Below are 17,965 nucleotides of genomic sequence, written 5' to 3'. Positions count from 1 at the left end.
TGGTCATAGACGATTATTCGGATTCGTCGCATTTTAAGATATCAGTAGCGAGATCTACGAGGAAATAATGTGTCGGGATTGTTAGCAACGGCGATCAAATCGAATCGATGTTCACTGATAGATTATTTTCGATTCGGTCCAAAGAGATTGTAGATTGCATCGGAAATGTATTCATGTTGTCTTATCGATTCGCTTTAATTTTGCTCGGAATTTATGACGAACTTATTTCGGGGAATTTATTGACGTGCATCGAAACTTTAAATACGTTTAAATTCGTATAAATTTCGAATTATTCGTGTAACGCAGCTATAGAATGAAACCACGAATGGGAACAGTAAGTAGATTGACAATTTATTTTTGTGCTCGGGTGCTTCCCCGTCGCGAGCTTGATAAGCCAACAACTTTGCACCTCTGGAATGAACATGTCATTTGGTGGAACACGAATGAATGAGCCTGCAGAAACTTTCTACCATCGAGGGAGACATCATGTATAATGGGAGTAGTTTTTGTACACGGGAACGCACGCGGTAGGTTTAATTGTTTCAAATGGGAGCTACGCGTGTCAACCGAGCGTTAATGTTTGTTGGGGAAACACGACCAGTGGAAATGACTGATTATTTCAGGAAGAAAGGGTTGCGAATTTCTGGCTTGGTAAAACTCTTGAAAAGCTTTCTCATGACATGAAAATATTAAACAACGCTATCAAGGTGTAAATGGAAAGATTGTAGATTACGTTCAATTAATTGAGACTGATTTATGGTTGTTAGAAGTTATAGAAGAGTTGGGTAAGACAATGGAAAATATGCTTATCAGTGGTTCATTGTACATTTTAATATTAGTAGCCCGTGTAAGTGGCTTTCAAATTAATTTTTGTATCAATTTTATGTACTCATATTTTGCTTTCAAAAATTAGTAACTGTATCCTAAAACTTAATCCGAATTAAAATGTGGATACGTTAATACACGTGTATTTAAATATACGTGAAATAGTACACGTGTATTTAAATATACGTGAAATAGTACACGTGTATTTAAATATACGTGAAATAGTACACGTGTATTTAGATACACGTGAAATAGGGATCACTAGTTAATATCTACTTCGGAAGATGTTCGAAAACTACCATGCAAAGAAAAGAAGAGAACGTTGCCAAGTGGCCGCTCACCGTCTTCCAGAGTCTGTACGGTGACTGGGTCGGATCCAGGGCCGTCTCCTTTATTATTGAACGCCTTCACCACCACGCTGTACTGGGTGTACTTTCGGAGGCCGGTTAGCCTATAATCGTACGAACCGTCCCCGTTTCCCGTGATTCCCACTCTCGTGATGTTCACCGATTGATCATTCTCTCTGAAATAAAGCCACGACCGATGTTTTTCGAGGCGGAAAGATAAAGCGCGGGAAGGAAGGCGCGGAACTTGACGATACTTAAAGCCATCCCGGGGAAACTGGAGCGAAAAATGGTCTTCTGATTCCCGGAACTTTCGCCTGGTACCCGTATCCCCCCTCTATCACCGTCTTTCTTTCTCTCGGAGCCCGATATGAAATTCTCCGTCTCCCTGAACGCGGGAATGAGAACGTTCCTGGAAGTTCGATCGTCCGATTTGAGGGCGTCGCGACGTGTTTCCGCCTGGTTCGTGACGAGTCACCGCGATTCATCCCGAATTACCAGCCAGAAGATCAAAAAAGAATCCCAGGGAATCGTAGACGCCGGAGAATCCGATTAGTTCAACTGGAAACGTGCCGAAACGCGGCGAAACTTTCACGGAGCGTCTCTGATTCAAGCTCCCGTTGCTTCCTTTGACGAATATTAAAATTGTCCGATTAATTCCCATCGTCTCCTAACAAGAATTTGTTATCATCGAATCGTGCCGAATTCCGAGCTTATTGGTCTTTAGAATCGGAGCACTTTCGAACGTCTCCCATTTATCCAAAGGCGCTCGTTAATTCACGTTGCTCTACGATAATTGCAAATGACGGGACATAAACGTCCGTTCCTCTTTCCCCGGAAGCTTCATGCTTATTACGGTGCCAGTCTCGTGTGAACGCTGCAAAATATTGATTATTTTTCATGAATTACTTTATGCATTTGCAATGCACAAAAACCTTTAATTGATGGAACGCGAATAATGATACGTTCGTCGCCAGCGTTACACTTGTGCGAGGATTGTTCTCGTAATTTTGCACACAATAAAGTCAAAAGAATTTTATGCAGGTTGTTATTTAGAATTGTAATTCGTAGTGCAATTTGTGACATATATAATTTCTCTTTGTTCAATCTTCTTCACAACTGATGCAAGAGGTATGGAATGTTTCATAAAATATTGCAGCTGTGAGTACTGTCATCGTTATTTTAACCCTTAGCAGTCGAGAGGTGACTCACAGAGTGACCACTAAAATTGCTGTACCATTATTCGCAATATTGTTTACATTATTAAATATGCAGGTATCTAATCGATTACTACATATTTAAGTATTGTATGAGGTATAATATCAATTTCATATCCATAGAATAAAAAATATCATATACATATGTATAATGGAATTATATATGAGGTCTAGGTCGGAAGAAATATTTAATTTGTTCAAGCTGTGGATGGAATTATCAATGTTTATAAACGAACCATGCAAAACATTGCGAAACGCTCCCTCATGCCCACTCATTTTTTTATTCATGCACACTTATTTCTTTATTTCGTTCAACCAAATTCACTTCATACATTTTGTCTCCCACTCATTATGTTTCTTTCTCATTCTCACCACACATATCCACACATAATTTTCAAGTTAAGATAGCTCCGACTGCAAAGGGTTAATGATCCGCGACTATTCGCACAGGGAATCAAAGATTTGGAAAATAACGGGAGCGTCAATTAAGAAATTTAGTAGCGGAGTGAATGGAGCGTTAAGTGTTAAGAAATGAATAGGATGTCCTATCCTTTTGTTCCTAACTGTAGGCATGCAGAAATGGTCGAGTGGTCGTTTCGACATCGGTATCGAGAACTCGCGAACAAAGCGTGACGATTATCCTCATCCAGCCGCGAGGGGAAACGCCAGCGATCGGCGAGCGCGCGTTGGCTCATTGTAGGGTATCGTCGCGGTAATCGGCGAAGATTCGAGCCCCATCGACGAGCCGTCGGTTCCTCGCAGGATATCTACGATTCCGAATGCTAGAAACTATTCTAAACAGTCATAAGCGGATAACGATACCCGAGATTGGCGTAGCTGATGGTATATCCGAGAAGTTCCCCGTTCCAGAGGGATCGATCCGGTGGTTGCCAGGTGACCTTCACTTGCTGCGGTCCTAGGGCCCTTGCGGTCACGTGCCTCGGTGGTCCACTTGGTATTTCGCCGTCGGTTTGAGCCTGTTGTGTTTCATCGGTGTTCGGTTGAAAGGCGTGGGTGCACCAATCGAGAGACAAAAATATCGTGCGTCAGTCAGATGGCCGCACAACGAACGCGCGTGCGGTCTAACGAAATGGACGATAGAATGAGAAATTCTGCATTTTATCTTTGAGCTTTGAACTCGAGTTTGAGATTAATGGCATGCTGATATGTTTGATACTGACATGAAGGATGTCGCTTGGCGCTGATGTTCCAAAGTGATTTTCCGCAAGCACCCGAAAGTCGTAGGAGGTCGCCGGTTTTAGCGGCGACACCAGCGCGACCGTGTTGTTCCCCGCCATCATCTTCTGCGAGTTGTGCTCATGCCACACGTCTTTCCAGCAAAAGGCAACGACAACGCTTAGAGGGGGTGTGCATCGCTGATCGATTGGATTGGCGAGATTCATGGCGCACGGTTCTCACACGTAACACAAATGTGCTAACAATTCTTTGCTCTCGCTCGGAAACGGCCACTGCTATTCTCCCGTGTACTTACTCGTGTTCAAATTTCATTTTTATTTCGATTTTATCCAACCCTTATTCTGAACGAATCGTTCGAAAAAGAAACATTTTTTACAGTTTCTTTATCGACGTCACGTTTGACCGAGTGACATCCGATAGTTTATTTAAGCATCTAAAATATCTTCATTTTAATATTAGCAATTAGAGTGACTTGGTTTAAATAGCCGGTGGCGTTATCAAGTATTCTATCGACGAAAATTGATTTCTATCTGTAAACGATATTTTATATTGAGAGAATCCAAAAAGTATTTATGACGTACATGGAAAACATGTTTTGAATGCAATATCGTGACAAAAATACTTTGGGCATTTTCGAAAGTCGATTGACCAACAATACTTCTGATAGAATTATCAAAAACTCTGAACGAGGTAGAATTTGTTTACTTCCAAACGTCAAGTTGAAAACGACATCAATGACTCGTGTGTATTCAAATTTAACATTTTAAAACAATGCTGATTAAATTCAGCAAATTATGCTGAACGTTTTCGAAATCAGTGTGAAAATTTGTGGATTTGCATAAACATCCGCGGGCCATTTATTGTTAATCCTGCATACATTTCTCAGTGTCCGACGAAGCAATTAAAGCATTAATTCACTGTCTGTTCACGGCGATAAAACATCCGGGTGCGTAAAAAAGCCATATACCTCGAATTGTCGCATTAAATGTCTTTTAATGTCACCAGCGATCTTTATAGTCGTTCCATCGATCGATTAGAAAGTAATAAACCGCGTGTTCCGGTTTCCAATAAAACGTGAATCACCGTCAAGGTAACAAACTATCGTTTACAGCGGATCACCGTTAGTTTGAGCGAACAGTATTGCGCCCGAAATATCAACGATTTCGGGATGACGACGTGAAGTGCCCTCGAAATACGATTCTGATTGTGCAAAAGAATCAATTCATCCTTATCGTGGTTGATCGGAATAGCAGTAATCCGTCTCGGAGCGCTTAACGAATCGAACGTACGACGCGACCGATCGAAAAACCAAGATCGCAAATTTGTGAATCCTAAATCCTGAAACGCGATCACCCGACGGAAGGACAAAGTTCACAACGTGGGTGAAGGACGACTAACTTCTAGGAAAGCTGTGCACCGCGTAACTCGAGGCTTCTCGGCCTGAAACCGCTCAAAGTTTCATCAAGTACACTGCGCTCTGATTGAGTGAAAACTCGGTGACCCTGCGGTTTCTATTACATTTTACCCTAATATGCGTTGCTACCGTTCAAGACTCTTCGTCGAGCGATCGCGTCTAATTTAATCATCTACACCAGCTCCAGGTATTAATTAGATACGAAAACAAATAACACCGTCGAGATAAATATTTGAACATAGAAACGAGAGGAGATCACGGTCGTATGATCGATTTGGTCAAGCAGATCACCCAGAAGAGGCCCCGACGACAGTGTTTTGTGGACAGTGCTAACTCGACAAAACCACAATTGAAATAGCAATTCCTTTACTGCAAACGATAATGTTTTACGTGAGTTCAACATTGTTTACTTTGATATGATCTATCAAACATAAAAATACTATTTTTGTCGCTGGATTAAAACACAATAGTTTCTTAGCGTTGGACCAAACAACTTGAGGCTATTTAAGGCGTTAGAAGGATTAGTTTAAGAAAACTAAGAAAATTTCAATTAGTCAGAATTGGGTCTCTATCGAAAATTTAAGAAATAGAGTTTGTATTGTGATTTTTGTGGACAGTATATGTACGCTTAAGATTGGATTAATTAAGGTCTCTTATTGCTCTATTTGTTACAATAAATATATGATTGAACTAATACTCCTACGGATTCACTGTAGAAATTCTCGAATTCACGAGAAGATATTAAAAAATCGAATGGCATGTACACTTTACGCGTTTGGTTATATTTGACGTCGATTCACGGTCGCATTCGGCAACTTCTTGTGTTTCAAAATTGTGTAAAATTGCGTTGAAAAATGTGACACCGCCTCGCATAATTTGGTCCTCGCTTCTCCCAAATATTTTGCCCAGCCAGCTCTTATCTTTCGGAACACTGTGCGACAGAGCTAATAAATTCCCAGCTCGGTGCTTGTCCTGAAAACGTGTTTCGCGCGCGTTAACACCAGCCTGCTGCCTCTCCATGTGTTAAGTTCGATAATTTAGCGCGCGGCCGGCCGATTCGAGGCGATTAGGCGTAAATGAGGACATCCGAAGTTAACGAGGGTTGGTGCGCGCCGGGCGAGGAGGACGCGATTGGGCACGCTTTCAAAGGGAACTTTCCTCGGCACGAAAATAAACTAGAGACGGGGGAGAAGAAGCCCGACAGCGTCAACTTCGCGATAAACTTCAGCTTCCTTGACGTTCGACGCTTTTATGAAAAAGTGAACCGAACCCTCCGCGCAACCTTTTGCACCTACTAACAGGGTTCCTGGTTCTCGCACAACGACGCTGGAAGCCGAAGAAACGAGTCATTCGACGCCACGGTAATTAAATATCGTCGAGCAAAATGAAAAAAGGTTTCCCTCGACTCGGATATTCGGTCGATGAGAGTCCCGAACAACAGGTTTTGATTCGCCGAGGCCGGACATCGAAGGCGAGTCAACATGAAAATTGGAAAAGTTTCACCGGCTCGGTATGCAGATATGAAGACCTGCGCGGCCCGAAGAAAGCTTCCGAGGAATGGGCGTAAAATTAATTTTCCCATTAAAATGTTAGAACTAGGGTTCGCGGATTGGTTTCATCGGCGCGAAATTGTTTACTGCTCTCTTCCTCTCCTTTTCCTGTTTCTGCCTCGTCTATTTATCGACCCCTGGGATCGGAGTGGGTTCCAAAACGCTGTAAAAACAGTAACGTCTGAAAAACGACCGATTGATCCGGCGAGCAATAAGTTGCGAGTCGAGCCATGCTCGCTCAAACGCCGAAAAACAATGATCCCGACGCGACGCCGCGGCACGTTCTCTACGGATTGATTATATATTGTTTGCCATACTGCGCTATAATTTCGTTCTTCTCGATTGCTTCCACCGACGACGCGACCAGTATTGATTGAACTTGAGATTGAACCTGACATTCCAATTATGGAGTCTTAATGCGGCCTCGTCGAGACGTTACAAATCAAACTCCGTCCGACAGGCTAGCTCTAATGAAACGGTTATCGTGCTCCTGCTGAAAGGCAATTAAAATATGGTAAAAGTTCACCGTAAGCAGTAAAATTGCCGGAAGTTTGAATTGGAATTATGTGTCTCGAGCACGAAATTCTGATTAACACAGGGTGCCCCGAAATATATTTTCAAGTGAAAAATAAATTCGAATAGTATTTTTTTAAAAACGAGAGATAGGATCAAAACAGGACCATCTTAATAACTTTTGACGGATTATTATTTGTTCAAAGAATAGGCTCCAGGAAAATTCACCAGTGTCGGGTGTATTAGCATTTATAAGCAGTAAAGTCAGTGGATCATGATCAGACGCCTCAGGCAATTCCTACTGAATAGCATGAACGCTTGGTGAATTTTTTAATTTGTTTTTTAACTATTCCGATATATACACACATATATGTATACATATGTCATATATGTATACAGTGACTGTAAAAAGTATTCGTACTCTCTTTAAAATAGAATAACTTTTTCATAATTGTACCAAACGATCTGATTTTTTTTATAATCAATTAGAAGCATTGTTTTACGAAATGATATGCAAAAAAGATTTTCTAAAAATTATAATTTACAAGGTAACATTCAAACTTAAAAGAGGCATTTCTTAAAACTTTTTTATTTGGCCCCCCTTAATGAAAATTAAAAATATATGTTTTGTAGTTCTATGTTAGTTATATACATGAAGAAAATTTCATCGAAATCGATTAACATACACACGAGCTACAAGCGGATAAAATTTTGAAAATCGTAGTTTTACACAACTTTTGATCAGTTTCTGTTTAAAATCCACAGAATCGTACGTCTTTCGATGCGTGTTTTCTTCCTGCGTCAACCGATTTCGACGAAATTTTCAGTATGTGTATTACTAACATAGATCTACAAAACATATATTTTAAATTTTCATTAAGGGTCCAAATAAAAAACTTGAAAAAATGCCTTTTCTATCTTTGCATGTAATCCTGTAAATTATTATCTTTGGAAAATCTTTTTTGCGTATCATTTCGTAAAACAATGCTGCTAATTGATTATAAAAAGTCAGGTCGTTTGCAACAATTATAAAAAAGTTATTCTATTTTAAAAGGCGTACGAATACTTTTTACACTCACTGTATATATTATCTATATTATTATGTATACATAAAACTATATAATTATAACAGAAATTCGAAATAACAACGTATTGGATTTCGTTCAATACAGCACAAGAACTTTGTAATATTTGTTTGATTTGTTTACACAAGGTGTGTCTGGTACGCGAGATCGTTCTACAGAAGTAATGCAATTCACATTATCATCAATAACGATTAATTCGTTCTACCATCTCGTGTCAACATGCCACGAATTTTCTCCAATCGAGAATTTGTCGACATGCATTTCATTTACGGTTTTACAAAATAGAAGTGGAATGTTATAATTTTTTAACGAAGCAATTTTGACCCACTGTTCATAGGACATATTTTTTGGTATTTTCACTCGTGCGATCTGATGGCATAGTCATGCTAAAAAATTAGGGACACCCTTTGATAAATGACTCTCTATTATCTTGTTCTACCACTTTTAATAATTACGTTGTTTATGAAATTTTTTCGAATTAAATTCGACCATGTATTTTGTAAAATCTTTAACGTACTACAACTTACTAAAAAACATTCAGCTATAACGTCAGAAATTTTAAAAATATCAATTTTCGAAAAATGATAATCGTTTGTATAACAGACCTGTACGGTGCAGGCCTGTTACCAATAGACACGCGCCGAATACCGCCGACGGACGCCGAGAACTGCCGAACACGCCGTACACACACACTCATCGCGTCACGATATACAGTCCCGCGCTCCGAGACACATTCGGCGGGAAACGGACGTCGAGGTTCGGCCATCTTAGCGGACACGGAAATGCGACGTCACACATCCGCTTTCCCCGCACCAGTCCCCCCACCGCCAACCTAGGCCTATAAAAGGCGATGCAAACGAGGCACGGGCATCTTTTCCATCCTGGCCAGCAGCTAGGAACCTTCTCCAAAATAGTGGTACGTATCGCTATTCACTCATCCTGATTCCCACGCTCTCGACGTCGAGTTGCCGACAGCATCGGCCTTCTCGGCATCGGCAGTTCCCACCGGCGGGTACAGCATACTCGCCAAACAGAAAGGACAGCATCTTTTCTGCCGTTCGGTCAGCCGCCGAGCACGATCTCTCAGGGCAGCACCTTGGGAGCTCCGTCAGCCACGGAGACGCTTAAATGAAGGGGACAGCATCCTCTTCGTTTATCGTAGAACCGCCACGAGATCATCCCGACTCGTGGTAGGGTTTCCTTGTCCACTCCTGCCTGTACCCTGAGTCGTCACACGCACCAGATTGCCGGGCACGCGTCGCGACGCCCCGATCTCATGACGTCGGTAAATTCACGCACCGGTTACGCGAATGAACAATCATACGTCGCGATCCAGGATCCCCGTTAGATTCACGCACCAGTCACACCCGGTTCCGCGAGAGTACGAGTAGTGAGGCCCGAAAATACACATTCACGCCGTCGTTATTTCAGGCCCCGCGCACCTCGTCCGTTTTCAGCTTCCGTCGATTCTCTCGCAAGTAAACGAACCTGGCTCGGCGAGCTATTCAGCACGAGAGGACACGACAACCGTGGCAAACACATCCCGCCAGAAGCAGAACCGTTACATGGCGCCCGAACAGGGACGAGTGCGAAAACAAACGCGTCGGAATAACGGCCACGTGGCAATTCGAGGTTAACAAGCGAACAAGTCGCCGGGCGGCAGTGATGAATCGCGCGCGACATCTCGCGTTCGATCAAGGTGAACAGTGAAATCGGACAAGTTATGAACGTTCCGCGACATCTAGCGGCAACCGACCGCGGTGATACCGATAGACTAAAGTGAGAGTGCGCGCCACCTCGGGACAAATTTGAAACGCGCCACGTAATTCAAGGACCGAGTGAACCCACCAGGGCATGCTACAGGGCCCTGTTCAAGTCACCAAAATACAAGTGCACCGAATCATCGCCGAATTGCGACGCCTACGCCTACCAACCACCGGGACACCGAAGGAACTCCGACAGCACTGGGAAAGCTGTATCCGTGCACAAACGGAAGAACTGTTCTGTCTGCCCGAAAGACTGTTCGAAATGGATGATCCGAAACCAACGGCCGGCGGGCCGCCCACGCAAACCTTCATCACCGTCGAGTCTCCGGACGACCCCGGAAGGAATATGGACCGCATGCGGAAATGGGCATGCACCACGGATGGGAAAGACCCACATGCGTTCGTAGAACGCCTCGCGGAATTACAGGAGACGTACTGCCTCTCCGACGCGGAACTGCTCCGGAGAGTCACCGAGCTTGTACGCGGGGACCTGCAGGTCTGGTACCGTAACAGCAAACACGGAATCGACACGTGGGCGGACTTCAAAAGGAAGTTCATAGCTAATTTCGCCGCGGAACAGACGCAACTGCAGCGGGAACGGGAGGCCCGAGAACGCGTACAAAAACCAGGAGAGCCGTTTCAGAAGTACATGAACGCTCTCATCACGTTGATGCGACGGGCCGAGATACCGACCACCGACTATCTGGAGATGGTCTACGAAAACATGCTGCCGGAACATACCGTCGTAATTAACCCGGCCCATGTCAAAGACTTGGACGATTTACTGGGTCAAGTGCAACGCATCGAGAGGGCCCGTGAACGGAAAAACAAGATGCAGAGGCCTCCTCCCCGGGGCACCGCCTACGAAGCCGGTCCAGAACACCGCACGCCTGACGTGGCGGCCACGTACAACGCAGGTCAGCAACCAGCACACCCAGTGAACGATACATACAGTCCCATTACGCATTGCTGGCGGTGCAAGCAACGGGGCCATAATCGCTTCGAGTGTCGTAATGTATACCGTCGGTTCTGCGCACAATGCGGACGCGACGGAGTGCTTACCCGGGAGTGTCATCCTCCAAGTAACCAGTACGCCGGATATCCGTCGGGAAACGGGCCGAGGGGCGCGTCGCAATCGAACGACCGCAGGCCCCAGCAATAAATTATACACCTCGGCCACTGCTATCAATACTGATCCTTGGCCGGCAGGTAGAGGCCCTCCTCGACACGGGAGCACAATTGTCGTGCGTCAACGAAGAGGTACAGGAATGGGCCCGGGAACAGGGCATCACCCCAAGGACCACGAACGGCCTGGTCGGCCTGGCCGACGGGTCGGATACACGTCCCAATGGCACGTTACGACTTCCTTTCATCACTATGGGATACGAGTGGGAACACGAGTTCACCATACTACCGAAGATGGGACCGCAGGTACTGTTGGGCATCCAGACAATTGCCGCGCTGGGAATCCAATTACGTCCACCGGCCGACATTGCCTCATGGCCTGTGGCGTATCTCGCCGAAACAAGACAAGTTTCAGAGACGGGTTTATGCACCCCCAGTCATTCAGTTATTCAACCACAGTCGGTCGACGAACACCGGGTGCGAGCCGGCCACTCGCCGTCCATTCAACCTCACCGGGTTCCGTCGCCGGAACCAGCGAAATGGTGGCCGGACGAGCCACTCGTACCCAAGGCAGAACGCCGGCAGAGGTCGTCCTCACGGGCACGACGGCACACCGCCATCACACCACGACCGCACCGGGCACGGACCCCAGCCGGGACCACCCCGAAGGCGGCGACAGCAGGCCAGCAGAAGGCGTCTGAAATCCCCGAGCCGGGGGGTTTCGAGGCGCCCAGACGCCAACGTATCCAGCCAGCAGACGCGCCCATCGACACGCAGCAGGTTAGTACCGGCAACACCGGGGAGACGGGTCGACAGCCTCGACCCGACCCACGGCCGGGACCGGCCACTCCACCACCAGCCGCAGCCCCGACGGAGGTGACCGCCAGGGAGCGGTCCCCAGGGATAATCCGGCCAATCGTGGCGACGGCAACGGGCCCGGAACTGCCAGAAGAGGAGCAACCGGGAAACGGAGGGCAACCGGTGGCACCATGGCGAAGGGCACCAGGGGCCCCTCGCCCCATCACATACGTCGGGAATTACGCGCCGTGCCCCACGACATGGTATCAGCTGCCCACCGGCCGTTACGTGGAGGTACCCTACCGCTGCGTCCAGACAAGACAGTACCGCGCATCCCTCGAGGAAGAACGATGGATGCTTTTCTTCGAGCGGGACGGAAGACTGCGCCGGTGTAAGCGCCGAGATGGCGCCAGTAAGTAACCGGCCCGTGGGCGGATGAGACACGCGCCGTAACCCCTTCTCCCCGCCGGAGAAGGCCATTAGAATGTAAGTCGTTTAAGCGCGGACGCTCCCGCTCAAGTATTTTTTTTATATATTATCCGATTCGAGGGTAGTACAGAAGTTAGGCATTATCACGCTAGCGTTCGCGTCGAACAAGCGCGGACGTCCCCGCTCAAGTATTTCTTTTTATTTTCGTTTTTCGATTCTAGGGTAGTATAGAAGTAAGGCATATATCACGCTAGCGTTCGCGTCGAACAAGCGCGGACGCCCCCGCTCAAATATTTTTTTTTGTTTCGTTTTTCAACCGCGTCTTCAACCCCGTCGCCAAAGATGTTATGTATTTTGCTGTATATCGAGCCAATGAACGGGAGATGTGGTGCTAGAGAAAGAGGGACCCAAGACTGGGAAATATTTATAGGTCATAGGTTATTTTTCTACGAATCGTTTTTTTTATATAAAATATATATATATGTCTATTGTGTTGTCTAACCCAGTGCCGTCTTATTCGTCACCTACCCCTAGATGTAAGGCATCGACATTATGCGGCCACATGTACACCAAGGATACGACTGTTCTGTTAAATAAACGGGGCCTCGCTCTATTACGTTTCGCTGTCCTGGAGGGGGAGGGGGGTGTAACAGACCTGTACGGTGCAGGCCTGTTACCAATAGACACGCGCCGACGGACGCCGAGAACTGCCGAACACGCCGTACACACACACTCATCGCGTCACGATATACAGTCCCGCGCTCCGAGACACATTCGGCGGGAAACGGACGTCGAGGTTCGGCCATCTTAGCGGACACGGAAATGCGACGTCACACATCCGCTTTCCCCGCACCAGTCCCCCCACCACCAACCTAGGCCTATAAAAGGCGATGCAAACGAGGCACGGGCCTCTTTTCCATCCTGGCCAGCAGCTAGAAACCTTCTCCAGAATAGTGGTACGTATCGCTATTCACTCTTCCTGATTCCCACGCTCTCGACGTCGAGTCGCCGACAGCGTCGGCCTTCTCGGCATCGGCAGTTCCCACCGGCGGGTACAGCATACTCGCCAAACAGAAAGGACAGCATCTTTTCTGCCGTTCGGTCAGCCGCCGAGCACGATCTCTCAGGGCAGCACCTTGAGAGCTCCGTCAGCCACGGAGACGTTTAAATGAAGGGGACAGCATCCTCTTCGTTTATCGTAGAACCGCCACGAGATCATCCCGACTCGTGGTAGGGTTTCCTTGTCCACTCCTGCCTGTACCTTGAATCGTCACACGCACCAGATTGCCGGGCATGCGTCGCGACGTCCCGATCTCATGACGTCGGTAAATTCACGCACCGGTTACGCGAATGAACAATCACACGTCGCGATCCAGGGTCCCCGTTAGATTCACGCACCAGTCACACCCGGTTCCGCGAGAGTACGAGTAGTGAGGCCCGAAAATACACATTCACGCCGTCGTTATTTCAGGCCCCGCGCACCTCGTCCGTTTTCAGCTTCCGTCGATTCTCTCGCAAGTAAACGAACCTGGCTCGGCGAGCTATTCAGCACGAGAGGACACGACAACCGTGGCAAATACATCCCGCCGGAAGCAGAACCGTTACATTTGAACTAAAAAATGTGATATTTAATTTGTCTGTTTTTTTAGTTATAAAACCGCGCAATCAAAAGAATTGATAATTCCATTAAGGACTTCTGTGTCTAACTGACTCATTGTCAGTCCGTTAGTTTGCTATATTTCTTTATACATTACCCGACTAAAACATTTTTGAAAAATCAATTTCTAGCATCACAGTGGCATACGAAACGTGTTAAATGTAAGTCTCATGTTTTAAAATTCCTTCAACTAGAATTTTAACGTATTTGATTAACTTGGGAGCTTGTGCACAAGATAAAGAATTCTAGCCATGGCCACGGAATCATGTAAAGCTGCAGCGAATTTTTTCCTCTCATCGCTGCAAGGAATGTTTGCGAAGCGTATAAAATCGCACGAAAGTCGGCGGCTTTGCTTCCGTGAAATATGTAGGTCTTGAAGTCGAGGGAAGTCTTCGGCTTCCAAGTTCTCCGGCACGGTCGGCTGCTTCGTGCCGTAATATTACCCGAAATATCCAAAAATCTATAAGGACGTTTTCGTTGCCGCAAGTTGGGGAAAGATCGATCGAGAAGCGAGCCTAGTCGGGGGGAACCACCTCGGCGTCTCTAAAGTATCTCAAACATCTATGACGCGGCCTCTACCACATCTACCATAAAATCAATTATGAAAATACTGGAATGCCGAACGAAATTTCGCATGTGCGTTTCGTGAACTTAACGGAATTAAGGAGAAGACGAACAAAAAATGAAAATTACATAAACGTCCGCAGTCTAGAAAGTATCTTCCCTTTATTTATTCTGACTAGATGTAGATACCAAGATAAATAGATTGATGATTTAGATAGTAAACAAAGTATACTGATTTGAAAGAAATATATAGAGAGAGAGTGTATAAATTTACACCTCGGGGATCTTCCTTCGACTTATCTAATAAGTCGCTTTTGATCTCATTGTCAGTCGTGAAGAACGTTCTATGAAAATGAGTACGAGGTGTACGTCTAGACGCAGAGAAACGTTCGCAGTATTTTCTGGTGGGGTGATCGCGAGCGAATCAAAGGATACCTACAAAGTCAAGGGACATCTGAAGAGATATCGGCGAATGATATGGATAACATCGACACCACGGCATAGGTCGGCATTTGAATTCCGAAGCGTCTCTCGGAGAGTCTCTTTCCTGCCGGGGACGTCAATGCAATAAGTTAGCTATCTTTGGTTATCGGAGATGAGCGCGGGTAGTGGACCAGCCTATAACACCTTCTTTCGATCAATCGTAACCCCTGTTTGAAGTCTCGAGAGCCAGCTAACCAGTTCGATCAATCTGACTCACTCGGACCAAGAAGAGTCTGAGGATCATTGAATTTGAGACACGTCGAGTTACCGGGAAAGTATCTCTGTTCCCAGTACACGGAGGAGAGATACTCCTGTCTGGCATAGCCTTGCTAAGGTTAGACTACCTGACTGTAATCCCGGTGCGCTAGCGTATCCATTTCCTTCGACGTATCACCTTTCATCTCGACGCGGGACACACGCAGATGCCAGAAGTTACGTGAGACCAGCGAATACCGAGCAAATCAGCTCCAAAAAACATCAAGTAGTATACGACCGACTGTCGTCTCACACTGACAATATTAACTGGCGTAACGTGGATATGTAAACTATGTACAATTACATGGTCGAGTTCTACCCGCGAACTTACTCCGCCACTGCTGTAACTTCGGGTATTTTGAAACTTTGATAAACCGTGCTGCAACGGTTAACACTGAATCTGAATTACTAACTCTGCTGGATATAAATGGTTTGGTACCTTCGTCTGCGATCTTTGTGCCCGTAGTAGGATAAATATACCTATTCCCGCGATATGGTTTCCCAATGAGATTAAAATACGTAAAACTTAATATTTTGCCCTGAATAAATTTGTACAATTGAATGAGAAGCTATTCACGTTGGCGTGGCGAACAAAATTGTCAATTCTCATATTTTTATAATCTCAGGATTTGAAAAAAATTCTTCCTTTATATTGCTTTAAATTGCGTAGGGGAAAGTGTTGATACCGTTATCCAAATTGAAGTGCAGAGTAAATAACTCCTAATAAGTTCTATAACATTTTTCTCAGATCTTTAAGACAAGTAATAATATTGTAACACGCGTAATGTATAAAAATTCTGAAGAGCGGATATTGTTCGCTGTACACAAAAACGGTGTCGAGTTTTGTCTAATTATATTTATTTAACTCTGTAACGTGTTCCTAGGATAATTTCACGGTTCGCTCCATGGAGAGGCATAGTGGTATGAACACACACGAGGAACGTCAACGAGTGCGCTATGAATATGCGTAGCTAGTGAGAATGGGATCTAAAGTTATCTATGTGCGATCCGACGGGATCTGACTCCTTTCGATAATTTCGAACCGAAACCCAGAGATACGTTTTATGATTTGTGCTACGGTGATACACCGTGCAAAAATACACGTCTATGATTGCCATTAGATTCCCACGGGCCGTCGCGAATTTTTCGGGTCAAAGATTTACCGCAGTGTGATATACCTATGTGTTATCTTTCTGGGTTTTTTTGTGTTATACACATACAGTCACACAAAAGTATGCGATACAAATAACACGTTTTGAGATATGTATATCGTACATATCTCGTACATCCATTGATTTGTTACTATAAGTTATAACTAGGCGAATTTTGAAGAAGGAATCAGTTTCCTTACATTTGTGTACCGGAAAATATATACATATAAATCAGTGACCCTAACTGTTATAATCAAAAAGAAAAAAAGTCATGGAATAACAGGTATTTCATCTACTAAAATCGTATCGGTTAGAAATAAGGATTATAAGTAACCGAAAATTTTTTCTCTTGTTAGTAAATATTATCGTTGAGAGAAATTCATTTCGGTTACTTATAACAGTTTTCAATGAGAGAAATTTATTTCGATCGCTCATAACAGTTATCAATGAGAGAAGTTCATTTTGATCGCTCATAACAGTTATTGATGAAGGAAATTTCTGATAGTTATTATTAAATAGTACAACATTCAAATGGTAGACAATCAATTATTTCATACATTTTTTATTCATAAAATGAATTGCTACAATTCAAATTTAATGTGACAAGCATGAGTTTTTCCAAATTTTCTCCTGACAAATCGCAAATCATCTAGCGTTAATTTTAGAGCCGAAAAGGCTCGTTCACCGTTAATCTGAGTTCCGGGCACAGCGTGAATTATGCACGCTAATTTTGATAAATGCGGGAGTCTATATTTCTGATTTTCTCAGTAATCTATAATATTTTCGTCTATGTCGATACGTTTTTCCGGAGTGGAACAGCGTCGTCCGGGAACAAAGACAGTCAGCAAACAGATTTTGTGTTGTTCTTATGGTCTGTTGATTCGTCTTGTTGTACGAAACCTTCTCAATGAATTTCACTGGCCTGCTCCATCCGAAAAAGAGTAGACAACTCAATAATTAAATAAGCATCCGAAATGAATTTTCTCATCAATAATTATTATGGACAAGTGAAAAGAAATTCGATCATCGATAATTTTTATGAGCGATCGAAATAAATTCCTCATATCGATAACCGTTATGAGCGATCGAAATAAATTTTTCTCTCGATAACTGTTATGAGCGATCGAAATAAATTTTTCTCTCGATAACTGTTATGGGCGATCGAAATAAATTTCTCTCATCGATAACTGCTATGAGCATTCGAAACAGTTTTCCTTCATCGATAACAGTTATCGAGGAGGATCCAATTTTTTGGACACTAATAACTGTTACATGTAACCAAAAAGCATAAAAATCGATATTTTTTAATTATTTTGTTCTTCGCATTTTTTTCTTTATATTATGTGTAGATTATCTTAAATTTCAATAATAATCAACTTATTAGTAACGATTTTCATCGTAGAAAATTTCAGAATAACTGTTACTTTTGGTCCCTGATATAAATACAGTGGAACCTCGATTAACCGGGGAACGATAATCCGCGGTCTCGATTATTCGAGGTACAGTGATACGCGTTATAATTCATTTGTCTGTTTCTGAAGCAGCCAGAACAGTATTGTTAACTACATACAGTAGTGTTGTCGATACGGATA

At 44.4% G+C, this 17,965-nt stretch overlaps 1 protein-coding gene across 8 annotated transcripts in view; it reads right to left on the bottom strand.

Annotated features, from left to right (window-relative positions):
• LOC143207109 (cell adhesion molecule Dscam2) overlaps positions 1-17,965 on the bottom strand; it is a 252,777-nt gene that overhangs the window by 21,186 nt on the left and 213,626 nt on the right. For all 8 annotated transcript variants that reach the window (XM_076420195.1, XM_076420198.1, XM_076420199.1 and 5 more), the window contains 3 exons: positions 3,568-3,716; positions 3,209-3,363; positions 1,167-1,348 (listed from right to left, as the gene is read on the bottom strand). In XM_076420195.1, coding sequence (XP_076276310.1) covers positions 1,167-1,348; positions 3,209-3,363; positions 3,568-3,716 — 486 coding nt within the window. The remainder of the gene's footprint in view (positions 1-1,166; positions 1,349-3,208; positions 3,364-3,567; positions 3,717-17,965) is intronic.

The sequence above is a fragment of the Lasioglossum baleicum genome, chromosome 3 (genome assembly GCF_051020765.1).
Source record: "Lasioglossum baleicum chromosome 3, iyLasBale1, whole genome shotgun sequence".
Taxonomy (NCBI): domain Eukaryota; kingdom Metazoa; phylum Arthropoda; class Insecta; order Hymenoptera; family Halictidae; genus Lasioglossum; species Lasioglossum baleicum.
Note: the sequence above shows the minus strand (reverse complement) of the source record. Positions and strands in the feature narration are given on the sequence as shown.